Below are 26,622 nucleotides of genomic sequence, written 5' to 3'. Positions count from 1 at the left end.
TGTCAAATATAAAAATGTGTAAAAGTACAGTCAGAGGAAAGTCTCGGGACAGCGAGCAGAGAGAAAATGTTTGTTGTTGTTGCTGAAAGAAGTCAGAGTTTAACACCTCACATAAATAAAATGTGCAAATGGAGTCCACAAGAAAGCATCACTACATATTGAAGAGACATTTGCCATTTTTTGCCCCACATGGAAAACATTTTAGTACCTTTGGCACCAGCTGTATTCTGTTATATAACACGTATATATAACTTTTCAGCAACGATAAAAGTGACACCCAAAAGATTTGGTGGTTGTCTGTCTAAAAACCCTTTCCCAACGACAAATTGAGTATTTCTTCCAAGAGTCCTCCAGTTCATGTTATGTAATAACTAGAATGGACAGAATATGTTAAGAGCAGCAGCCACAGTGTGCTGTAATATGAAATGAAAAAAGTGTTGTCACAATTCAAACATTCAAGATATCTACATCTGTATTTTCTTTCCCACTTTTCCGAGTGAACGATGTGTAAGGTCTTCCACTCTTACAACAATATACAGTGTGATGGAACAGAACGAGACAGAGTATTAGATAATATGTTATAACCTATGATGCCAAGCGACACGATGGGATGCATAACAATATGGTGCAAAATGATGTCACACCATACAAAACGATACGTATAATACGATACAAAACGAAATGTCACTGTACGATACAACAGAATAAAATACTATGAGATACAAAACAATATGATATCAAACCAAAACAATACAATTTGATAAGATATAAAACAAAACGTTACAGAACAGTATGATATGATAGAGTACAATAGGATAAGATACTAAATAATATGATACAAAATGATATGATATGATACAATAGGATGTATGAAAAAGGATAGAATAGACAATGAGAAGAAAGGATAGGATGGGAAACAATGTTACGCCATGCGATACGATATCGTACAGTATGATGGTATGGGATGAGATAGGACAGGATAGGAAATGGCGTGATGTGATGTGGCGCAGATACGAAAGGACAAAAATGTACTTTATCTGATGTGAAATTTAAATAATAGGACCATGCAATTAGTCAGCATGTGAAGTCTGTCTCTGTGCGCTCGTTAAGTGGATTCAAGTCTGGCTCATTACCTCAGTCCTGTCATCCCCTCTGTCTTTCCCACCTTTCTCCCTGAGGTATAACATCTAATGACACACAGCTACAAAGAAACAACAGTCAGCTCTCCCATTCTTATGACGTCTCATGATTTCATTAATGTCCTGAATTAAAAGAAGGCTGCGTTTTACCATCATCCAAAGGATTCAGTTTATAATTAAAGATTACACTTGTTTTTTTTCCGAACAGAAGTTGTGATCTCTCAGTAAGCCAGGGAGACCACTCAGCGAAATAATATGAGTACTTTACAGCCCTGTGGCAAGAATGAATATTTGATCAGCCAGTTGGAGATTTCAATATTTAATCAGCCTGTTGCAGGTGGGTAAAGAGTGAAACCTTTATATTGTTATCATAACAGGAGGAGTGGCCTTGTTTCATTTACGCTTACACTGTCATATATTTCCATGCAAACTTTTTTTCTAACACCAATTAATTGTGCTAGTTTTTCCCACAACAGGTGATTTGTAGGTCGGGTGAGCATTTCATGTGTTAGCAGCTGATTTAAATAGATTACCCGCCTGTTTGGTATGTGTGTGAAACACTGCTTATCTCAGCCTCGTGAGGGAAGCACATGCAGGTCACCAACATGTCATGGCAGCTGCTCATCTCTGCCCTGCCTCTGCTGCTGTGTAGTTTGTTCCCTCTGAAGCATGTGCACGCTCATACACGAACATGCAGCATCCCTGATCTACCTGAACGCTTCACGTCAGCAGGAGCAATGAGCTAGATTTTCCTCAGTGTACACACACACACACTCTCTCACACAGACTTACACAGCCGCACATCTCTACCTTGTTGTATCATGACCTCACACTGTTTTGTAACTGCGCAACACTCCTGGTTTTCTCACTGTGAATCTGGGAGCATGGGTGATGGACTGGAACGTCCATAACTCTATAATACAAACGTCTCACCCGACTTCAGTGTGAGCACTGGACTGAAACCTCCCAAGCATATAATACACCCTCATACGAATACACACACACACACACACACACACACACACACACACACACAGAGACATACACACAACTGCATGTGTTGTGTGTGGCTATGGATGCAGGATGATGGATTAGGTGACATCCAAATGGATTCAAACATTTCAAAATACATTTTCTCTGCCAACCACCACTTACATTTTTTTAACTTTATTCCATGTAGGCTTTAATCCCCAGTCTCACCTCTGATGTAGGAACACATGCTAAACTAATCAATGTGGACACAAGAGGAACTTTCATTCCCCACAGCCAACACACAAACAAGCACACTCATATTAACCTTGATCTACCTTGATCTTTGTGGACGTCACCATGGGTTCTCCCTCTGTCCCTGTGACAAACACACACATGCACACACACACACAGATTGCTGCTACCTCTGCTCTCAAGCAATGAACTGGAACTAACACACACATTCCTGAGGCTGTCTCTCTTTCTCTCTCTCACACACACACACACACACAGAGGGAGAAAGGCAAAGAAGACAACCTTGCAACTGTGAACGCTCAGACACAATTTTACAAACACACACACACTCTTATGATCTCTGACTCACACAAACACACTTCCTCTGGAGAAAAGTATCACTTGGAGTCGAGGCCACCGCGCACACACACACACACACACACAAACACACACACACTACACAGTACACTGCACCACCTTGATGTTCTCATCATTCACAGCAACACGTGCTGCAGTCAGGTAGCATCCATCTCTGTGGTTGACTTCATAGGTCAACTCTGTGGCAGTGGCCATCTTCTCTTCTGCCCTTGCAGACAGAGTTTGATGACCCAAGTCTACTCATGATGAGTAAAGGCCACATTTCAAATAAGACATCCGAACATCAGTTATGAAATTAGATACACAGCACACAAATATGTCCACGTGGTTTTAGGCAATTCTGTGTCTTTGTTACACAGCAGGACAACCTTGCACTTTACTGTTTTCTCTTTCTGTGGTTATGTCTCATGGACTTTAGAGATGAACAGCATGTCTTCACTAATCCTCCCACTAATCATAAATTAAGTGAAAAATATATTAGATATAGACACCGCCATCTTGCACATTTGGAGCCGATAGCGATTGTGGGATGGATTTGCAGTAGGGGCTCCACACAATCATGATGTTTCACCCCATTTTTATAGCATGAAATAACTAATTCAAATTTACAAAAACTTACTGAAAAGAACTAACTTAAATAACTTACAGAAATAGGTCTGCTGCTTTTGTCTTATTATTGGTCATTTTCTCTGAGACGTCTTCAAATGAAGGTCAGAGGAGGAACGTTTCCTGAGGATAATCACTTGTGTCTGGTTTCTTACATCAGACATTCAAAATGACTCATGCATTGGTTGAAGATCTAATTAAGTCAACCAGTATAGGATGAAAGACAGATATGTGCAGTTAATTTGATCCACATAAACATATGTAATATGACTATCTATCTATCTATCTATCTATCTATCTATCTATCTATCCATCCCTCTATCTATCTATCTATCTATCTATCTATCCTTCTATCTATCAATCTATCCTTCTATCCTTCTATCTATCCCTCTATCTATCATTCTTGTCATAAACAATAAATTTAATGGCTTTTAAGAATTTCTCTCTCTCATTTTAATATTCTTCAATCATTTGTTTGACTTGAGGATATATGTTTTCCTTTTTTTTTTATATTATAATTGGTTTCACGTCAGTCTTTCATAAATTAGGATCTCTAGTTGCTCCTTCCCAGTGCCTTCATTAAATATTTAGGGACGGTGATGCAACATGTTTGTAAAAAGTAACTAAGACGAAGATATTCACACACTAATGTTGCAGGAGAATCTCCTGCTTTAGTACAATTTTGGTTTCTGACCTGTCGAGGACAATGACACACACACACACACACACACACACACACACACACACACACACACACACACACACACACACACTTGAAATGAAATCTACACACATATACACACAGCTTTGACTGTACAATAAACCGACAAGTACAGTCAAAGTCACAACCTTTATTGTCCTCCTCTGACGAGTGCATGGACCCTAACAGTTACATACACAGCTCGCTCGTTTCTGTCGGCAGTGCTCCAAATCCTCCTCTGTAAAATTAGGCATCTTCGTTCCTCTTTTGTTTTCAGTTTTCCTCTTCCTTTCTCTTCAATCTCGTCAGCTTTTATTTCGCAGAGCCTCTCATTTCTCCCAAATCCTCTTTTCTTCTCTTGCCTTCACCGTCTCTGCTGTCTTCGTTAGGCTTTCAGACATTGTAGTGAAACAAGTTCCACTCTGATCCAGAACTCCACCATGGGCTGAATTGATCAGCTTATCTGGTCTGTGTGTGCATGCATGAGTGTGTGTGAGTGTGAGCATGGAGTAACACTGTGAGAGAAAAATATCCTTAACAAAAGGAAACCAGGGGGGAGTTAGAGGAAATTTGTGTACGTGACCTCCTTTCCTGGCTGCTCGACAGAACGGGTAGAGTGCCTGGACTGGGTGGTCGTTGCAAAGCACTCAGCCATCCATCGACTGACGGCATTGATCTGCCAAAACCCAATGACTCACTGGCTGCTCAGTATGCAACCCACATGCATATACATGCAAATGAAACTGCTGTGTGCAAACAAGGGCACATGCAGACGCTGACAGGAAGGCCTGTAACTGTAATTACCGATTAATGTAATTATGGTCCACATTTTAAACAAGTATAATTGGCCAGGACCATTAAACCCGAATTACTCTGTCTCAGATTTTAGTTCATGCAGATAACGAACCCCAACCCACACATATATAGTGGAAACAGCGCTGTAAACTTAGAGTAGGATCAAAATGCTGCCACTGCGTTTCTAATTAAAAGATTTGTTGCTTATTCTGTAGGGATGAGGAGGGATCGGAAAACGAAAATTATTTACTGTCTTTGCTAAACAATGGGAAAGTCAGATTTGTTTGGGTTCAAATTTTATTCTACCTTTCCCTTGTGAGATCAAAGATAAAAAAGATATCCTTGTGTGCACCATTGTTAATAAATGGCTGGTTGGTTTGTTCATAAGCAAGATTCTGTAACTATTTCTATAATCACTATTTTTGATATACGAGGGAATAATTCATGTATCTTGATGACAATAATCAGGTACATTCAGTGATCTAAGATCTATGAGTATATGTGCAATTTGGTGCAGCTTGATTAAATCTATAATTGGCTGTTGGGCCTTAGCAGTTACGCTGTTACAGTTTGACATTCAGTTTCCTTGCTCTTTGTTTTTTTCATTTCAGGACATGCACATTGTTGTCTTTCAATGGATCTCCCTTGTCCTAAAGATGTTAGTGGTTCTCTCCTCACTACATTGAACTGCATTTAATGATCTTGTTATGCCTGGGTGTTATGTCCTCAGGTGGACCAGTTTTAGCCTCGGAGTAATGCTGGGCTTGACATGCACATGGATACAGTGTTAGTTGAAAATGTTTTTCAGATACTCTTGCACTGTAAGAAATAATCATGTTGTTCCATGTTCCATGTTTGTTCTCAGTCTGCTCTCCCAGTTTCCAGTGCTTCCCTGATGTGTTTTCTGCTCCTTGCTCCTCTGTCCTTGTGGAGAGGTTCTGAGTCCACTGTGTAGACTTCAGAGGACGCCCAGCTTTGTGCTCCACTAGGTGATGAGAATCAAAGAGCAAATATTGATCTGTGTGGATTTTCTGTATACTTCAATGTTGAGGCTTCTGACATCTTCAGTGTGCACTGCTCAGTCCGAGGAGGCCAAACGATTTCCCCAGACATCCCCTCAGTGATGTTGCTGTCCACTACATTGATGTGTTCTGTGAAAACTTCCACCACATGTTTTTATTTTGATCCAGGTATCAACCATGTATCTGAACCAGTAGCTTGGAGCAGGTCCTGCAGAAGAGCTCGGAGTTCTGCTCTCTCTTCCATACAGAGATTAGCCACTGGTGAGCCCAGGGCACAGCCACCGGTCGGCAGCAGCCCTCATTATACTGGAAATGAGTGGCAGGAGGTTGAGCACGCTCTGGAGAGAACATATCAATGTAACACCTAAGTTCACTCAGGAAGATGATCATTTGAATTAATGAATATGTTGCATGTATGGATTCGCATTCACTTCTTTCAGAACAGATTTAATGGGAAAATGTGTCCAGTGTCCAGTGTGTAGAATTTTGTGATATCTAGTGGTGAAATTGCATGTTGCAGTTGAGTGCCCCTAACCTCACCCTCCCCTTCCAAACATGAGAGAGAATCTGTGGAAACCTTCAGTTGTCATATAAACTCAAAAGGTGTTTAGTTTGTAGAATTTGAACAACTGTAAAAAAAAAACATGGCGGCCTCCGTAGAGAGGACCCCCTTGATGTAAATATAAAGTATTTAAATATAAAGGCCCCATTCTAGGGTAAAGAAAACTACAATTCATACAATTAGATGAAACACATTAGTGAAAACATTACAAGGATTATTTGACATACAATTTCAGCCAATAGATCCCTTTCACCTAAATCTTACACACTGGACCTTTAAGGGACAGTTCAGAGTAAGACAAAAAAGCTTACATGTATCTATCACCATCACAAAAAAGCAAACAAACTCAGAACTCATGAAGGAGTGTGATGTGATGAAATGACTGGACAGTCTTTGGTCTTTGTTTCATTTGAAGAGGAAAACGAGCCACAGCACGGATCAGTCCAAAGCCCTTATTCCATGACTATGGTAATGATTGCATTTTTCATCTCAGTGTATGCCACAGTGAATTGTATTATTAAACCCCTTGAAGACTAAAGTCCCACTGTGGTGTTTTTTTTAAACCTTTTTATCCAATTCACTGAGCAAATCCACAGATTAAAGCATTTTAAAGCTTTCTCCATGAAATCTGTGCTGGGTCGCTCCTCTTCACTGGGCATCTGAGTCAGAATCAAACAACTTGCAAGCAGAAAACAAAGTGTTAAATACGTCAAAGCCTCTCATTTAATCCAATTATAAAGTTTCTCCTGTTCCTACACAAACTGCACACTGTTATGTTTTAATGCTCAATTTCTAAATAGAGGTCTAAAATGGCCTCTTTGTAATTTCAGAGTTAATGTCTCTTGATGAAAGGCTTTGGAAATGAATTTACTCACTGATGTCCATGAAAAACACAGTGCAAAGAGAAAGTGCACCACTTGTTGGAGGATTTCATAACTGCAGGTGCCCAAAAATGTTTTTTAATGAAACTACATTCAAATTATCGGAGCACAAAGGAAATGGCATGGTGATATCAAGGGCTGCATTATACAAACAATATTCACATTAATACATATCTGCTTTATCTTTATCACACAGACAAACCAACAAAATAATCAGTAGAGTGGAAAAAACATATCTTTGACTAACTCATCACTCTTCACTCAGCCCCCCCATAGTGGAGAAGCAAAAACATTTTTGCTGATTTATTTGAAAGGAAAAACTAAAATATCATATTGACATAAGTATTCAGACACTTTGCTATGACTATCTCTTGATAGTCATTTTGAGATGTTTCTACATGTTTACTGGAGTCTGTGGTAAATTCAATTGATCAGATATGATCTGGAACAGCAGGTCTCACTGTTGATAATGCATGTAAGCGCACACATCAAACCATGAGGTTTAAGGAATTGCATGGTTTCAAGACAGGATTGTGTCATGGCGCAAAACTGGGTCAAGGTTCTCAGGAGAACAGCCAGTTTCTTAAAAGGAATTAGATGGAACAACCAGGATTCTTCCTATACAGCAGGATGACCTGCCAAACTAAGCACTGACAAGATGAAGAAACGTCCAGGACACTCACTGCAGATCATCAGACAGTGAAATGTGTATGTATGAGTGAGGAGTTATATTAGGAAGACATACAGTCCTCTTTAACTGCTTGTATGAACATATCCAGTCATTTAAATTAACCTAAACTCTTTACTATCATTGTGAAACATGATGCTTCAAGAACCTGACAGAGGTAAACATCACACAAGGACAACAATACAGATTGAGATTTTTAATAACTGTTACACATTTATGTACAAAGCAAGCAATGTCATATTCAACTGACTCCAAAAAAAGAATCCGAAAATCAATCTTTTTTTTTTGTCATTAAAACAGTTTAAGATTACTGCAGGGAATCAGTCCAACAATATTTGTGGTGCAGAGTCTGTATAGGTACAGTTTGACAAAGCCACCACAGATCATCTTCCGTGGTTAAAAAGCCCTGGTTATAGAAAAACGACATGGGAGGATGGATCCAGAAATATGTCCCCGTCTGATGAAGCTAAATTGTTGGAGTTATGGGGGGAAAAAAACTGAAAAAAAACAATTTCCCCAAAAGCACCAAGTTCGTCTTTGTCCTTCAGTTAACTGATGTGATGAAGGTTTAATGTGACACAAGGATCCTGTTTACTCAGCTCTAACAAATGACCTAGTGCAGGCCTGACAGTATCTACATATAAAGAAGATATTAACTATCATTGGATTAAATGAAAAAGGTTTGTTTTCATACTACACTTTCTCTTCTCTATGACAAATCCCAAATTTGCTGCCTGAATACAACGCTGCAAGATGATCAGATTTGCAAAAAAAGTAACTCGAGACAAAGAACCTGATTGTCTTGACATACAAACACATAGAACAGCGTCACAACTCAAGAAATACTCATCTTTCATCCCTATAACCAATATCACTAATTTGTCACCCCCTCCATTGTAGTAACATGTTTTCATGTGTGCCTCTAAAAATGGCACCAGTGGAATTTATGTATTAATCAGGTAAACAGCTGAACAGACAAAGGTGTCTAAAGTGTACTTAATACCTGTTTCTAATGTTACGCAATAAAACAAATTTTTTCTAAACGAGTAATAATCACCTACATTAAAAGAATGAAGTGGCATTTTCATCTTTTTTGGGAATAATAAAAATTAGTGGATTTGTCCAACTTAAATCTTAATTTTGATCTTAATCTGGATTTAACGTGTCAAGTGTTGTGGTTGGCACAAAAACCAGCAATTCTTTCAAATATCACCTGCTCTGAAAGTCAAACCCAGACAACAAATGTTTGACAGTCTTAGACAAATATTTCTTCAAGTTTCAAAATGGCATCCTGGTCCTACACATTGATATACGACATGCTCTGTGCATCTTAAATAACATGTCTTCTGCAAAACCCAGGTGAGTGCATGTCAGGATGGCAGATGAGAAATTAAATCTTTCAAATCTACAGCAAACATGTTTCCAAGTCTGAGGAAACTCTAACAAACCACAAATGAGAGACCAGGTTAGAGTCAAAGATATGCTCATTTAAAATATGGGTAAAACAAATTCACATCCAGGGCAGAACTGAATTAGTTTTGTAAAATGATATAGTAATCTTTGTCCTGAATTCCAAAACCTTATTTTTGCAGCCAATATATTCATTTATTCCCTTCTTTCACAATTATCAGACCTGGCATCTGTTCCAGGACACATGTTGACACTCTCTTGCCATGGAGACCATGAAAACAACTCACAAGTGAGGATCAACAAAAATTGTGTCTACATTATTTATTAATAAAACCAGGGACTAGGGGTAACCAAGGGAATACAGCAGAACAAGGGAAGCAATCTCCACTCAACACGATCCTTAGCATAAAATCATGAAAGTAAAACTAATTTAGAGAAACTAATCTTTTACAAAAAAAACATTTGAGCCACTAGTTAGTTTGGTTTGTTTCATATTCAGTCTTAACGACGACGACTGCTTGAGCAAGCAGCAACACTGAGGGGTTGGTGGTGAAAGTCAATATATACACACACCTTCACACACACTGTACAGTCATACAACTGTGCACACGTCAGTGTATCCAGTTTTCTCAGTGGTATCACAGGTTACAGTCTGCCTGACTCTCGCTCTCTCTCAGACACAGAAAAAAACGGGAGCAGAGTGGGGCAGTGGCTGGTGCCGGTACTCCTACATTATAACTGTGACAACTACGGTGCTCTTCTTCTTCTTCTTGGTAGTTTATGACTCAAGTTATCCGGCTGCCAAAGGAAACTGTGGATAGGGAAGTCCTCTTGAAAATATTTTTTTTTTTTTTTACAATTTCCTTCAGTCCTTCGGTGGCTGTGTGCAGAGAAAGGGAGAAAAGTCAAAGTTTGCCTGTTTATATAATAGAGACAATAAATGTGTACAGAAAAACATTAGGCTTCATAACTACAGCAGGACTAAATGATATACAGAGGAACACTTTAGTGCAGTGAAAGCTTAGACTGTGTATAAAGATGAATGACATCTCCACTTCCTCCCACTATCCAGAAATGAAGCCAAAAATATCCTGGTTTCGAGCTCTGCCATCTTGTGAATTTGGAGCCAGCCTGAACAGTAGCGATCAGGGGAAGGGAGCCTGGGTGGCAAGGCCCTGGCGATAACACACACTCGACCAATTGTGAGTCTTTCTCTGCTGTTAATCATGATGATTCACTCCATCTTTACAATATCAAATAACTAATTCAAATTACAAAACAAATTAACTCCTGAACATACATCAGTGTAATAAGTAAAGGAAGAAAAATAGATTTGAATTTTTACCATGAGGACTTAGCGCTTCTAGCTTTCATCATCTGAGACATGAGGTTTAGCAATGGCCATCTCCTCCTTACTATTTGCAATCATCTTGCATTTCTACAAAAACAGAGAAAACACAGTTACTACATGCACAGATACTATTTGCACTTATACATTATAAATTCATTATTCCGTCATTCAACATGGTTTCAAACATATAGATAAAGTGTTCACTCTCACAAAAAGCACTATTAAACATAAATGGCAACTTTGGCCCCCTTTTACCTCAGTAAGCTCCTTGATGGTGTGTATGTTAGCCTGCTGCGTGACCTTCCTCTTTGCTTCCTCAATGTGGTCCAGGTTAAGAGTTGGCGTTGGAGGAGCAAGGCATGGTGGAGGCTTGTTAGTAATGGTAGGAAGTGGGGCAAGAGGAGGCATGGCCGCTAGCGCACCCATGTTGGTCAAGGCAGCTGTCATAGTTGCTGCCGTCATACTTGCCATAGCAGCACTCATGGTGATGTTTGACATGTTGGGCATTCCTGGAATATTGGGTAACCCCATTGGACCCATGTTGGGCATATTCGGCATGTTGGGCATCCCCATGCCCATTGGAAGTGGTAAAGGTAGAGGTAAGGAGAGGGGGGTAGGAGATGGAGTGGGTAGAGGGAGCTGGAGGATGGCTTTTGGCCGAAGACTCTCAGGAATGGGAACCCCTGCCTTAGCACACATGGCAGCAGCGTTAGCCTTGGCTATCTCCAGCAGCTGGTCCTTATCTGAGGAAAGATTGCGGAAGAGATACATGGTGGAGGGGTAATGTAAATATGGAGGAAAATAAGGCAAGATTAACTACTTAAGAGTAGTTGAAAACAATATATAGAAATCTAATAAACAAAATGTACAACATAAATAGTCCTAGAAGATATAGAATCACATTTGGTAAGATTTTATTGTACTACATGTAAATGTCATTGGTTACTATCGAATTTTTTTACCCAGTTCAGTGAGCCTTGGAGGGGTCTTGCTGGTGCTGCGACGTGTCCGGGACCCTGAGCGACGCTGTTTTCTAAGAATAAGAACTGGAGAGTGGCTAGGTTCCCTCTTCCATCTGTCCCGTCTATCAAACGAACGACTACGAAACACTGGACGCCTCCCTCGAACCCTTGATCTAGACCTGCGTCTGCGATCAGAGGAACGAGACCGAGATCGCCTGCTTCTGTCTCCTGACCTGGACCTTTTCCTTCGGCCTGTGGAGCGGCTCTTTGATCGCTTGTTCCTGTCTGTGGACTTGGATCTCCTCCTCCCTCGAGCATTGGGTGATCGGGATCGCCTCTTGCGGGCTGGACTGCGAGACTTGGACCGGCGGGTTCTGTTTCGCGACTTGGAGCCTGATTGCTTACGCCGTGTGGCAGAGCGGGAGCGGGACCGCCGCCGCCGGGCTGGTGATTTAGACCTTCGTTTCTTCCTGTCTGCTGGAGAAACAGATTCTCTTTTCTTCAATGGAGACTTGGACCTGAGGATAGGTGAATGATGAGACTGATGAATAACTGTACACATCCCGGCAACGTAATACAGAACGTGTCAGATTTCTGAAAGTTGGCTCTGGCAATAATTTCATGAGTTCTTTAACATCTACTAACTTTAAGACAGTTAAGTAATTTAAATTAATGCCCTTTGAGAATTGCATCCCTGATTCAGGACCCAGGCTGGGTGCAAACACAGACTAACACACTGACCTGGATGGCTTCCTTTTGGATTTAGACTTGGATGTTGATCGTCGAGGGGATGAGGTTGACCGTGAAAGTTTTCTTCGATCCATAGGTGACAGTGACGTGGACAACTGTTTCTTCTGCACTTCAGGAGAGACTGAAACTGAGGAGCTTCTCTGGCATTTAGATGTGATTTTAACTGGAGATGAAGAATCCCGTTCTTCATCTGGGCCTTCTGAACAATCTGATCCACCTCGGTTAGGCTCTTGGGAACCAGACCTGGAACCATCTTGTTCATTGGATGAGCTGATGCGTTCCCTCTGCACCATGTCGTGGTTGGGAGCGAGCTGCTCCTGCAATTTATCTGAGGAGCTTCCCGCTTGGGGGCTGGAGGCAGCTACTGAGGGCACAGGTTTCCAACCACCTGCATGGTACATGTTAAATAGTTTTGACATGTTAGGGCTTTTTAATAGAACAAACTTTAACCACAAGAATTCACCAATATACTACTATATCTCTAATATTCTCCACTAAGCAAATATCACAAAAATTTACATTGACTAGCAATTGTTATCAGTTGGAAGTAATACATTTTATGAGTTATAGTGTGGATGTATGGGGTAGGATTCACTTTTGTTTTTGGAAATGATATGAAGAATCTCTTATTGAATGAGCAGTAGAAACAAAATTGATTAACTATAGTTTGCATAGAAATATAGTAATGAAAGAAGTCTTCACCTGTTGTTACTGAAAGTCCTTCACTTGCTGCAGCTGTCTCCTCTGCCTTAGGAGAAGGAGGAATCGTTCCTTTTACAGGAGAGGGAGATGTCGATTTGGCTGGCGAGGAGCTGTCAGACTGCCCACCACTTGACTCAGACCTTGACCTGGATCTTTTCAAGTCGGTAGAGACAGATTCTGACCTTCTCCCAGACTTCTTGGGAGATTTGGACTTCTTCTTGCCAGGTAGTGGCGAGCGAGACTTTGAACGGCGCCTTCGAGACAAAGAGCGGGATTTGGAACGTTTGCCAGACCTCGGAGACCGCTTTCTGACTGGTGACCTGGATTTTGACCGCCTTCGGGAGGGAGGGGTTCTAGATTTGGTCCATTTGCGGGGACTTCTGGATCTGGAGCGACGGCCACGCTTGGAGAGTACAACGGAACGTGATCGAGACCGCCTGCCCTTGCGGATTGACCGGGAGCGGGAGTGACGGGATCTTGGGGGTGGTGACCTCCTACGTCGAGACAAGGATCGACTCCTTGAACGCCTGCCACCTGCGCGTCTTGCTGGTGTCCGTGACCTGGAGCGCCGAACGGGCCGCTTAGATCTAGAGCGGGAGCGACGTGTTCGATTGATGGAGCGTGACCGTGAACGCCTGCCACCTGCACCTCCTCTTCTGGGAGAGCGGGTCCTAGAACGCCTAGCGCCTCCACGAGAACGTGACTCTGACCTTCTTCTTCTTGGAGACCGAGATATGGAGGGGGACCTGCGCCCACCACGTTTAGGAGATCGTGAAACCTTTCTTTTAGGAAAGGGGGAACTCCGGCGTCGCTTTGGGGAAACAGATAAGGAATTTCTACGATGTTTAGGGGACTTGGACTTTCTTGGAGATTTTAACACCTTCTTCTTGGGGGTGAGGGAGCGAGAGGTGGACCGGGATTGACAGCTTGCTCTCTTGGGAGATTTAGGCAAAGGGGAGGGGGACTTACTTCGAGATTTAGGCGACTGAGAGTGGGACTGCTGAGTCATTAAAGGAGTTGTAGACCGTTTTCCCTTCGAGGTTGACCTAGAATTGGATCTTGACTCTTCTTTAATTGTTGTTGCTGTTTGACCACCAGACTGATGCCTACTGGGACTAGGTGTTGGTGACAGACTATGACTTGACCCAGACCTCTTTATGTTTATTCCTCTGGAAGGGGAAGGAGACCTGGACTTGGATGCATCGTGTTCCTTGACCTTTGCCCTCTGAACCAAACTGGCCGGATCTTTCAGGCCTGGGTCATCTCTTGGGGTAGCGCCTTCCTGTTTCGGGATGATGTCAGGCAGTTCCTGGGCATGGCTGAATGTACCGTCTCCAAGACTAACCTCTGTCTTAACCCGAACTGTCGCTGTCTGTGTTATCTCAACCTGGCCAGCAGATGGTGACCTATCCTTTTCAGATCCATTGGTGTTACTGTCCTTCCCTCCAGTTGGGGACATATCCATATTTGTAATCTCCTCTTTCTTCACTCCAAGTATTTCAGATTTCTGCATGAGTATGGAAATGCCCGTCTCCTCCCCTCGTTTGTTTTTTGAACCCAGTTTGGAAAATGATTCTTGCAGGTCAGACGCAGCAGCTGGAGAGTATTTGGCATCACCAGTTCCTTTACCTCCTTCACCTTCAGACTCAGAACCTGTAGCTGAGCTGCTTTCAGATGGGGAGTGCGAGGGTGATTTCTTTTCTTGCTTTTCATCTTTCTTCCTCTTCTTTTTCTTCTTCTTGGCTGCGTGTCTTTTATGTTTTCTGGATTTTGTATCTCCCTCTGTGTCCACACGATCTGAGAAAAGAAATTAGAATATATTTATATACACATGAAATACAAAAGGAATTAATCCTGCAATTTATAGGGAAACTTTTTGAATCACCTACCTGTAATTACATTCCTTTTACTCTCCTCCTTCAGCCCAGCAGGGTCTCCAACTCCTGTAGCTGCTGCCAGTCTGGCACTAAAAACACAAGGACTGAAATTTAAGTGCCAAATACTAGCAAATCACACATTGGCCACCATTTAAATTGGGGTATGTTACAGAATCTTACTCTACAGCTCATCGTGGCATTTCACAGACATTTACATCTAAAGATGTGCTAAGAGAGATATTAAAATTTAAAATTTGATTAAGAATAAAGTCAAAGCCACAATTAGATGACCCCAAAATGTACTTGTTCATATCTCACAATTTTAGTGAAATTAGTTGAATTTTATAAAATGACAGAAAATACGTAATTTTGGCATCAATACATCTATCAAGTCTCAGACAGCAGTATTTTGGTTTACTCATGGTGCTGGCAATTTTCAGTTTACCTGGCTCTGGTGGTCCGGACAGGTTTTGGTGGAGGTGGTGGTTCTACATCAGAATCAGCACCAGATTCTGAACTGCTCTCCTTTTCCCCCTTCCTCTTCCTCTTCTTCTTCTTGCTTTTGTGTTTTCTGTGCTTCTTGTTTTTCTTATGAGGTTGCTCATTCCCTTCCTTAGCATTTATGTCATCTTTCTCAAGTGCCTCATCCTCACCTGCACAGGGAAACAGTATTTGGCAAATCCATGACATGAGCAATGATGAATGTTGCCATTGTAGTTTATTTCAAAAATAGAGCAGGAGAGTGGTGAAAGAGGAAAAATAATTATCCATAATGTGTTTTAAATAGTTTCTGGACATCAATGGTTATGGTACAGTGGCAATGTAGCAAAATAAACATAAAGAAATTGGATACAAATTATAATGACACAGAGGATTGTCTGCAATCCACCACTCACCTGATGGGATGTCCACTGCACATTCCATTGTGCTGCTGTCCTTGCTTTTGTTCAAGACCCTCTGAATCTCACTGGTTTGCTGCTCCCTCACTCAACACTGGGGGGGAAACAGAGGCATTGAAACTCTAATCAATAAAAATGTAGCACAAAAAATGAAGTGGTGTATATTTCAAAACCATGCTACAACTTAATGTTAAGTAACCCAGTCTTGATTAGTGACAACTAAAAACATTCCCTGAAATGATGAGTAAGGATGGCCACTAAGATAGTTATTAAAATTGTTAACCCATTAACCTTAAGCAAAAAAGCTGTGCAGCCATACTCCCATCAGTAACTGAATATACTTAATTTTACTATCCACAAGAGGCAGACAAAATATTACACTGTATAACCAACAGTACAAACTACAAAGAAGTTGAAACAACACTAAAAACAATTTCAACAATTACCTGAATAACAGTAGACAAGTCTGCTGTATTCTGTTTATGACCCCTCTATGATAAAAACCAGAGGCAACTCAGAGGATCAGGATTGGAGCTTATCTCTTTCAAGTTGGCCCCAACCAGTTCCAGAAAAAATTTAATAAGGTAAATATAGAAAGTATCAGTGTACTCTGGCAAACCAGCTCTCATTCACTCTAACTACTCTAAATTAAAAAATACAGTCATGTAACAAATTGTGATAGCAGAAGAAGAACCTCTGGCCATTGTTTGTAGCTTGACTCTGGGCACTAAAAAACCCCAGATAAGCCTACAGTATATCATACTTGATGAGAATACTTGGCGGACCACAAGAGTAAATGATCACATTTCCCTTTTACAATCTGTAAACAACGTATACACACTTTCCTGTACACAATTATAAATAATCAAATGATGACTGTGAGCAGTGGCATCTGATTATCAGACGGGAAAGAACAGACTGCAAGTATCTAAAGATTCCTTAGACAAAATAGACTAATCGAGATTTATTCAGGGGTGTATTAAACTCAAAACGCTGCAATCACTTAAATACAGGAGCACAGGTCGTATGAGCCAATACGCATCGATACAAACAATGACCTAAACAAGGTTGAAGTTTCTCTTTCACACTGAGACTTCATTTCTGATGCAAAAAAGACAACGCATGCAATTTATAAATATCTAATTGTGAAGCTTGGTAACCATTGAATTGAAGACGTCGATAGATCCTTACTACACAAAGCAATTAAAAACTCGCCATTCACGCATATACAACTTACTCTATCGACATCTTTACACGAACATACAGCTCTGATGAGTTTTAGCTATAAGAAAACGAGGCCTGTTGTCCTCATATTGTAAAAGTTTAAACACGATCAATACTAGCCATGCCACCAAAAACACGTGAGGAGCACTAACGCAGGCAATGAAACCATAGCCTCAAAACACTACAGAAAAACCCCATGCGCTAGATTTGCTGAAACCATTCCCTTAATAGATTTATTGTTACACCAGACAATGCGAAACAACGATACTAAGAATGTAAGTTACCTACACTCAGAGTTAGGATGCTTTAACCCACACACCCAGTGGACATTGCCGTTTCGGTTCATGCTAAAGCTAACCATCGAAAGGTATGGCTGCCAACATGTTATTTTAGATTTCATGTGGGTTACTTTAGCACGGCCCTCTGCAGCCGATACATTATGGAGCATGTAATTACACAAGGACACACTTTTGTACAAGTAGGCAAAGGGGAAAAACGGAAGAAACTCAAACAGAATCAAAGTTTATTCATTGCCACGTTAGATAACAGAAAACACTGCCGGGCCTGCAGTACCGCAGCTAACTTTAACATCAAATCACATATCACCGCACATATCGCTAGCTAGCTAACATTAGCTTGAGTTAATATAACGGAGACTTTTAGATTGCTCTGTAAACCCGTGTCATTTCAATGTCCGACACGCGTACCAGTTACACAACGCAGACGCTATCAGAGCTACACATGTAGCCTGCACGCCGCGGCCTCAGTGGCGCCTCACTGCCACCTCGTTCCGCTAACATGTTACCGCTGGCTAAGTTAGCACGCTGCTAGCTATTCAACTAGCTAGTTTGCTAAGATATTTGGCGGCTACTTCTTCCATTAAAGCGGCGTCGTTCGCTCGCCAATGCCGTCGGTCTACAGCACACAATTACCTTGTCTGTGTTGGTTGGCCTTCCCTCTGTAGAAAATACCAGATGACCGCGGTTCTAAAATGTGCAGGACCAAACAATCGTTGAATGTGCTAACCGTCAATGTCCGCGAACTTACTGGTCCGCCATGATGGGAAAGATTTCCCGACATGCTGCGCGGTTTCAATGGCGGCGTCACGGTCTCCTAGGCAACCCCACACCGCGGGTTCCATCAGATCTGCACTTTCTTGTTGTTTTTGTCTTGATGTTCATCATCACATGTTTATTTCATCCAGCGCTTAGTGTCAGGATAGGAGCTCGTTATAATGTGCAGATATGTATATCTTTATTTCTTTAGCCTTACTTGATTTTTATATTTTATATTGCTATGTTTATACCTGCTTTTTCTGTTTCACCTCTTTCTCAGGGGCTCTGTAACATTTGAATTTCCCTACGGAGATTAATAAAGTACTTCTGATTCTGATTCTGAGCTTTATGAAATGTGCATGTCCATCCAATGCACATTCTATACATGTACAATAACTGTATATGTATTTTCTGCCCCTTGTTAACTTGGATATTATATTAGTGATAGTTGTATCACTCTCCTATGAAATAGTAACATCAGGAAAAGGGAGCATGACAAGATTGAGAAGTACTAATGGGCTGAAAGAACAGCTAGAACAGATGTGAAAGGCAGGAGAGCATTAGGGGCTGTAACCCTATAAGTACATACACACACTGTATAACATAATGTGGTTAGATGTATGGATGGATAGATAGATAGATAGATAGATAGATAGATAGATAGATAGATAGATAGATAGATAGATAGATAGATAGATAGATTATATACAGGTTATTGTTAAAATTTAAGGAGACGCTTTTATTCTGAAGAAGGTAGACCGGAAGTATTATTGTTGCTCTTCCTGTCGGACGATAGTGAGCAGTAGTGTTTCTAGTCTGTGCTATTTCTTTATTTGAAAAGTCGTTATCAGTGTACAGACATGAGTAAAAGGTTCAACATCAACCTGGATGACTCAGCTTTCACCAAAGAAAGAACACCGGTCTGTATTTAGCCAGAATTTAACTCATAACTTTGTAGGCTAATATTTAGCAAGCTAACCGACCAACGTCAGCTTCAAATTCAAATGTCTAAATGACCAGCATAGCCACACAAAGCTTTGTTCGGGAAAGCTTGATATAAACTTTCATGATTTTATTTAAAACCCTCAGACAAGCTCTTCGTGTAATTGTTTTTCAGCCAAAGCCGCAGTTTGTGTCTTCATCCAAAGAAGCTGTCACCTCAGCCTCCTCTGGGTCTGCTCCAGAGTCAGTGGACCAGCCCATGTCTTATGCTGAATACATCGTCCAGAGTAAAAGCAACGTGGCTCCTCAGAGAGAGAACATCCTCAGAAGTCCCGGGACTGATGGTGCTGGAGTCACCAGTGTGAAACAAACCCGGTCTGGTTCAGTATCTTCTGCCACTGGAGCATGTGAAACAGGTCAGGATCAGGACTGGTCTAAAGGGACTGGAGGTGGATCTGAAGTGGTTCAAAGGACTGAGGAGACACAGACGGTTTGCACAGACCAAAAAGAGGGAAACTGTCCAAGATCAGATGCAAGCCTCAGCCTGGCTCCTAAACCAGTGGGGACAGGGAGCAGCATTATTGTTAGTTCTCGACAGGTAATCCTCACGGGTTTTCAATCAGGCAACAACAGATGTAGGATTTACAAAAACACTGGGCATGTAGCCATGATAACAACTTTCTATGAGTCGGTGTGGATATTTTCATGATATATGTCAAATCTTTATTTGTTAAAGACTGATCTTTGCTTCTGAGGGAAACCTGGAGAAATCAGACAGATGATTGTGTTTTGTTGAAAGTCGAAACATTTCATAACTCTGAGGTAGAACATTCAAAACAATTACATTTTATACCTCTTGACAGTGCTTGCACAATGCATAAGCATAATCCTGATAAATATTTAATTAGAAACCTGAAGGAAAAGGTTTATTTTTTTCCTAAATAATCCATCATCAATAGTAAATAGTAATTTGCCAGATCTGCCACTTCAAATGGAGAGTCAGACTCTCTCTTTTATTTGGAAAGAAGTGTTTTCTAGTTTGTGAGTTGTCTGCAAAATGGTATGTATCACATCACACCTTGTTTTTTTTTCATACAGAGAGGAAATCCCATTCTGAAGTTTGTGCGGAGTGTTCCATGGGAGTTTGGAGATGTTGTACCAGACTATGTGTTGGGACATACAGCGTGTGCTCTCTTCCTCAGGTGAGATTTTGTTCTGTAAGTGTGGGAGATCAAGAAGATGTGTTTGCATGTACACAAAGAGGAGTTAACTGTTTGTTTTGTTAATGTTGTTTTCTTTCATTTGTGTTGCCTGTTTGGATTTGATGTTGGTTTCTTGGCTGGTTTGAAGTCTGAGGTATCACAACCTGAACCCAAACTATATACACGACCGTTTGAAGCAGCTTGGACAGACTTTCACCCTGCGAGTTTTACTGGTGCAAGTAGATGTGGTAAGTAAAAACGTGTTTCGTAAACCTGACCTTTACTATGACAAGTTATACATCAATCATCAATTATGAAAGTGAAAATGTGAAACAGTAGGGGTTTAACTTCTTAGGGTAATATTTGTGTGGTTGGAATTTATGAAACCTTTCAGTGTTGGTTGCTCAATATAAAATCAGTTAAAATTTAATCAATTCTACTGATAAAACTGACAAATGAAAGGGCTTAAGTTAAATATGTGTTGTCATTCCACTTATTATCTGCATGTTTATAAAATTTGCAGTGGAAAAAGTCTCTAGTTACCCTGGTATCATTTCTTGCCACAAATGAAGAGGTTCAGTCCAATTTCTGTTCAAAGCTCTTAGTTGATTCTCTGTACCATAAATTGTTTATAAAGTTGGACGACATGACAACTCCCTAAATGTTTTGTACAAAGGTAGAAAGTAGTCACCCATCTTTATGCACAAAATTTTTGTTATTATACACAAAATAAATTAAAACATTCATGTTGTTAGCTAATATAGCTGTTTTTTGATAGGTGTTTTTTTCCCACTACAGTACGTTTTGACATGTAATCATGGGATGTTCAGCAATGTTATTTTTTACTCGGTTGAAAAGCCTCTAGAAAACACAAAAGCACTAAATACATGTGGTCATGTCAGCCTCCCATTCCGAACATTTGTATAACTCATACCTTGCCTATTTTTAATCAGCTCTACTATTTAAAGTGTGACATGTAGCTGGAGGCTGTTTAACGTCTGCATGTAGGTAAATATTACTAGATGACAGATATGCTGTACACGTAGTTTAACAATATTTGGTTCAAAAAAAAATCCTACAGCTCCATGTTCCATTAATTAAGCTTAATGACTGAATCTCGTTTATCTGGTTTGTGATCACAGAAAGATCCTCATCATGCATTGAAGGAGCTGGCTCGCATCTGCATCATGGCTGACTGCACTCTTATTTTGGCTTGGAGGTAAGATCGGCAACAGATTGCCAAGAAGACAGATACATTTTTTTAACAGAAGACAGACAGAAAAGACCAAGCTTGGAAATGGCTTTGAATACATTAATGCTATGACTTTGGAATGATACTGAAAGGATTTTATTTATTATGTAATATAGGTTTGTTATTTGTAGTTTCTGTCTTTCATACTTCAGCAGTCTTAAATTAAATATGCTCATTCTGACCATAATCCACATATGGAAAAACACTAAAGGTAACTCAAGCATGTTTTATTTTTCTATGTTGGTAAGCTAGCATTATGGTTGGCAAATATAACAATTCAAATATTCCGTTTCGTTTTCATTGTGTTGATTTAACAGTCCGGAGGAGGCAGGACGTTACCTAGAAACATATAAATCTTATGAAAAGAAACCTGCAGACCTACTGAAGGAGCAAGTTGAAAAGGACTATCTGTCGAAGGTAGGCGAATTCATCCAAAGGTTTAAACGCCCATGGCTACTTCTACCTCTTGCCACTTTCAGACATTTTCATTTCACTGACTTGATATGATGCTGTTACATTGAAATTTTGAGTAAAATAATCTGCCAAAGTCATGCAGAGTTTTTCAGTCTCTGTACAATGCGATGCTGATTGGATTTGATGTTTTTTAAGGTTACAGACTGCTTGACCACTGTCAAGTCTATAAACAAGACCGATGCCCTTACCTTACTGTCCACTTTTTCGGTGAGTATCACTGAACAGAAAACAGTATTTACCATCCATTAGCTGCTCTGCACATCAAAGATTCTTTTAATAACACACACACACACACACACACATTACATGTCTGTTAGTACATTGTTTCCAGTTTTGCTGAGGGATATGTGATCTCCTCATAATTCTTGTATTTTGACAGTCGATAGAAGGCATCATCAGTGCATCTAAGGAAGACCTGGTTCTCTGTCCGGGCCTTGGACCACAAAAAGTACATAATAGCACATAAGCAAGATATAACTGTGTGGAGGGTAGATTAAACATTTGTTGAATTCATATTTCTGCTCGTAGGCAAGACGACTCTACGACGTGCTGCACAAACCCTTCCTCAAGTCCAAAACAAAAGACACGTGAAACTTCCCACCAACAGCCTGTGACATGAGCCATCATCGTGGACTTCACTGAATACTTCCAGTGAATCATGGATGGTTTCAAGGATTTTAAATGTGAACTGTTCAAGTGTTCTGTGAGTGTGCTGTAGTTTGTTTAATGTTAAATTTTATGGAAATAATGAAAATAAATGTTTTGTATATTTTTATACTGTATATTGTGCCTTAATTCTTTGCTGCTTACTGTATTGAATGTACTTGTAACTAAGAGTGGTACTTAAAGATATTATCAAGTTATGAAAGTTAACAGCACCAGTTAAAGTAATAATTGTTTGGTAGTGTAAGATCTAAATCCTGCAGCTGCGGAACCAGATATATTATGCTATTATAATATTTACTATACGTATACTACATGTAGCGTTACAATAATAATAATAATGAGTATCGACATTAGTTTTTGATATGATCTCCACTTCACACAGAAACCCAACCCGCCATCTTTGTTTTTCCAATCAGCACATTAAGGTACTTCATTTAACGTAAAAACAGGAAGTGGGGACAGACTGCTTGTACACACCAAACCCTCATCAGACTTGTGGTGGGCTGAGCTGCCTGGGGTCAAAGGTTATCCATGGCAGGATGAAGAATACTTAAGCAGTTATGGGATGCTGGTTAGAAACTTTAAAGATTCATAATGTTCTGTATGTGGCAGTTCATCAACAAGTTGCACACATTTAGAAATGTAAGCATGCCACGTGTATATATATAGATGGAAGACATGTCTCCTTTTACCCCTAATACCCAGAAATGAAGCCAAAACATCCTTATATAAATGCTGCCATCTTCCAACAGTGCTGTCCTGTGGAGCCACAATCTAGAGTAGTGATGAAGGGAGGGATCTGAAGGAAGGTCCTGTTGATAAATGTGTGCAACCAATCCCGAGTTAGTCTCAGCTGTGAATCATGTTCACCCCAAAGTCTAATACTTAACTTGAATGGCACTCAGTAGAGCGTATAACTCTCCCCAGGCTAAATAGCCACAAAGGTCTTCCCTGACCCACAGCACATCCTTCCACCAAGTTTCATGAGAATTTGTGCAGGAGTTTTAGCGTAATCCTCTAAAAAAAAAAAAAAACTGATGAGTGAAAACAAAACCTAATTGGTGGAAGCAAATATCCCATGAGCATTGCCATCTTGCGCAAGTGATTTTGAGCAAGAGTCTACGGAGCAGTGATGGAGGGAGGAAGGAAGGAAGGTCCCGCTGATACACATGCTGGACCAATCAGGATTTAGACTCAGCTGTCAATCAGAATGTTTCACCCCGTTATTATGGCATCAAATAAGTAATGAAAACCGAACTTAATGGAAAATGAACACTTGATCATACACCATAAAGAGAAACTACTACAACAAGTAAAATGACAGACACCATTTGCCATTATTTGCCATGTACTTTTTAGTTAGGTCCATCCATTACCAGAGAGATTGTTTATCTATACTGCAGCCAGCCACCACGCAGTTTGGCTTCACTTTAGGGAGCTGTCATGTCATCCATCTTTATTTACATAGGGTCTAGACTGTACAGACTATGGCAGTGACACTCAGCCATAAATCTGACTAGAGTCAGGAAATCCATCACAATAACCATCTTCTCTCAAAGTTATATTTGTTATAAAATGCAGTGAAACTAAAATAGACACATAAATTAGAATTCAAATTGCTGCTGTTCAGCTACTCAGCTTTATTTGTCTGTATGTCTTTGAACGCACTACTCAGAAAGACGCAGGACAGACCTGTTACTGTTTACTCATGGGTCAGAGACAATGTGCACTGAGCATTAGTGAATCTATGTTCCCACCTGCTGGATAGAGGTTGTTACTACATGCTATGGTGTGCATGTCAACAAGGTACTGAAGTTGTAACCAGTGGACAAGTAAGGCAACTGCCTGCTGGTCATATGGTAATGTTAACTGGTAATAATGTCCCAGCAGATACTTTTAATTTTTACCACTGATAATATTCTGTTTGAAGGTTTTCAGCATTCTGGATGCTCATGTCAGTATGATTAGTTTTTCTAGGTGCCAACTTCCACTCTCAGCTCTGTGCAGATTTCAACGTACTTTACTGTGTTTCTCTGTCTCTTCCCTCTGGTCTAGATTGAGTTCATGGTGGAATCAGATGTGGACCTCGTCTGCAGCCCTCACCCTGGTGCCATGTCAGGCCGAAGGTTACTACGCAGAGAAAAATTCCTTCTTTGAGTGACCCTAGGGCCTGGACATCACCCCTCTTCATTAAGAACTAGTCTCAGTGAACATTACACTGTGGAGGGGGATGGGAGAGCATCTCCACTGATCAATCAGCGCAGGTGAGAGCTGTTAGCTGATTGGTCCTCAGCTTTAAAAGGCAGCAGACGAGCTGCCTCAGAGACACACACATACTGAGACAGACAAACATGGGAGATGCATGTAGAAAGACTGAGAGATGCTGAGCTGAACAGAAAGTGCTGGTACTTAAGTTTAGGATTTTGTAAGTTTATGTTTTGTTTAATGAAGATGCTGAAAAGCACCAGGACTGTCTCTGGGTGTGTGTGGGGGAGCCCCTGTGGCACGGTCAATTGCCACAGATGGTCAAGCCAATAACGCTTGACATTTATCCTAAAGTATGACTAGATTGGATCACAGTATAGCATAATGCATACCTCCGTCAAGGTCCAACTCTCCTTCAATTCAATCAAGCTACACCAAATTGCACACACTCATAGATATCAGTCCCCAAATTATCCCCTGGGATATTGATGAAAATGTAAAAAATACAATAACCCATGTTGTAATGTTAAATAAAGAAAGAAAAATATCCTGGATCTTCAACTTTGTCCAGATCTGTGCCAAAATTCAGTGTGTTCTTTCTCTGCGATCAAGTTTCATAGAAATCTGTTTGGTAGTTTTTGCATAATCCTGCTGACAAACAAACCAAGGGACAAAGGTATAAGAACGTATTAGTCACAGAAGTTCCCAATTCAAAGAGATTCATTGATTTGTCTAATCTTTCATTTCTTCCTCTTTTCTAATCTTTCCATAATACCTGTATGTGAACCAACACCCCACTCTCTTGATTTTGTCTAAATACTGTATATCATTTAATATTATAATAGTTCTCGTACAAATGTTTTGTGAAGTTTTAGGTAAAAACACATGTTGATCTGTTGCAGTACCAAGTACACACCTTTTTTTTTTACATCACTGTAATATCATACCAACTTCTTTATATCTTTTAACATGAGTCACTCATTGTTTTCAAAATCACCGCTCCCTTTGACATGATCTGTCTGGACATGTACACTCTGCAAGTCAATGACCTGGAGGTACTTTGTGGCTGTTGTTTTTTTCTATATTCAAATAGGATCCACCCCATACACTTTGGATTTTGTAACCAAAGGAATGTGCTTTCATTTCTCAGGAAATTGAGGATCATTTTCAGTTCTGTGTGGAGAAGTCTGGTGTTTTCCACAGATTCACTGTTAATTTTGAAAGCCTGGAGACAGGGGGTGAAACAGTCAAAAACACCTTATCCTGCAAATATGCTCCAAAACGTAATGTATTCTTCCTCGCCTCATACCACCATCCTTCCATCAAGTTTCAAGAAAGATCAATTCAGTAGTGTTTGTGTAACGCTGCTTTTAGTCACTTATACAGCAATGAAAGCATAACATCCTTGGTGAGATCTCTAACAGCTGACAATAATAAATCACATCTCGGCATCCTTTCTGGAGACACCATGACAGTTACCCTGCACTGGAACATCAACAGCAGCACAGAGGACAGTGACAACTGCAAGTCAAAAATCTTCACTTCATGCACCTCAACTGAGCGATATAATTAATGAACTATAACCCATAAAGTGGTGGGAGATTGCTTTATCATATCTTATAGCACCTTGGTTGCAATATTCCCATGCAATGTGACTCAGTAACATCCGTGAGGCTC

General features: G+C 40.4%; 3 protein-coding genes across 4 annotated transcripts; 2 read left to right on the top strand and 1 right to left on the bottom strand.

The window, feature by feature from the left end:
* Positions 1 to 8,155: 8,155 nt before the first annotated feature.
* sona (SON DNA and RNA binding protein a) lies at positions 8,156 to 18,260 on the bottom strand. Its single transcript, XM_020089970.2, has 10 exons — positions 18,082 to 18,260; positions 15,923 to 16,019; positions 15,472 to 15,679; positions 15,039 to 15,115; positions 13,150 to 14,946; positions 12,439 to 12,835; positions 11,698 to 12,215; positions 10,991 to 11,478; positions 10,730 to 10,822; positions 8,156 to 10,264 (listed from the first exon to the last, which is right to left on the bottom strand). The coding sequence occupies exons 2-9, from the start codon at positions 15,948 to 15,950 to the stop codon at positions 10,748 to 10,750; spliced, it is 3,588 nt and encodes a 1,195-aa protein (XP_019945529.1). The 5' UTR covers positions 15,951 to 16,019; positions 18,082 to 18,260; the 3' UTR covers positions 8,156 to 10,264; positions 10,730 to 10,747.
* Positions 18,261 to 18,963: 703 nt separating this feature from the next.
* On the top strand, positions 18,964 to 22,856 carry ercc1 (excision repair cross-complementation group 1). Of its 2 annotated transcripts, XM_020089816.2 has the most exons (9): positions 18,964 to 19,124; positions 19,322 to 19,744; positions 20,245 to 20,348; positions 20,497 to 20,596; positions 21,491 to 21,567; positions 21,918 to 22,017; positions 22,210 to 22,281; positions 22,454 to 22,522; positions 22,603 to 22,856. In XM_020089816.2, exons 1-9 carry the CDS (start codon positions 19,065 to 19,067, stop codon positions 22,663 to 22,665), a joined length of 1,068 nt encoding a protein of 355 aa, XP_019945375.1. In that variant the 5' UTR covers positions 18,964 to 19,064; the 3' UTR covers positions 22,666 to 22,856. The 2 variants fall into 2 exon arrangements, with proteins under 2 accessions (XP_019945375.1, XP_019945376.1); XM_020089817.2 differs by lacking the exon at positions 22,454 to 22,522.
* On the top strand, positions 22,733 to 26,386 carry LOC138411795 (protein arginine N-methyltransferase 2-like). The gene is given in 5 exon segments (XM_069532788.1): positions 22,733 to 22,739; positions 23,190 to 23,311; positions 24,671 to 24,928; positions 25,920 to 26,000; positions 26,096 to 26,386. Coding segments are annotated over 5 exon segments (669 nt in total). The 3' UTR covers positions 26,297 to 26,386.
* The last annotated feature ends 236 nt before the right edge of the window (positions 26,387 to 26,622 follow it).

Source organism: Paralichthys olivaceus, chromosome 10, assembly GCF_024713975.1.
Source record: "Paralichthys olivaceus isolate ysfri-2021 chromosome 10, ASM2471397v2, whole genome shotgun sequence".
Classification (NCBI taxonomy): domain Eukaryota; kingdom Metazoa; phylum Chordata; class Actinopteri; order Pleuronectiformes; family Paralichthyidae; genus Paralichthys; species Paralichthys olivaceus.
The sequence above is the reverse complement of the archived record's forward strand: the minus strand, read 5'-3'. Positions and strand labels throughout refer to the sequence as shown.

Excerpts from the sequence above, each read along its gene's own strand:
- sona (XM_020089970.2), bottom strand. The coding sequence starts at position 15,950 with ATGGAATGTGCAGTGGACATCCCATCAG. Across the intron at positions 12,836-13,149 it reads AGGACTTTCAGTAACAACAG|GTGGTTGGAAACCTGTGCCC; the intron begins GTGAAGACTTCT and ends TGTACCATGCAG. Across the intron at positions 10,823-10,990 it reads CCATCAAGGAGCTTACTGAG|AAATGCAAGATGATTGCAAA; the intron begins GTAAAAGGGGGC and ends CTGTTTTTGTAG.
- ercc1 (XM_020089816.2), top strand. The coding sequence starts at position 19,065 with ATGAGTAAAAGGTTCAACATCAACCTGGATGACTCAGCTTTCACCAAA. Across the intron at positions 22,018-22,209 it reads AAAAGGACTATCTGTCGAAG|GTTACAGACTGCTTGACCAC; the intron begins GTAGGCGAATTC and ends ATGTTTTTTAAG. Across the intron at positions 22,523-22,602 it reads CGGGCCTTGGACCACAAAAA|GCAAGACGACTCTACGACGT; the intron begins GTACATAATAGC and ends TTCTGCTCGTAG.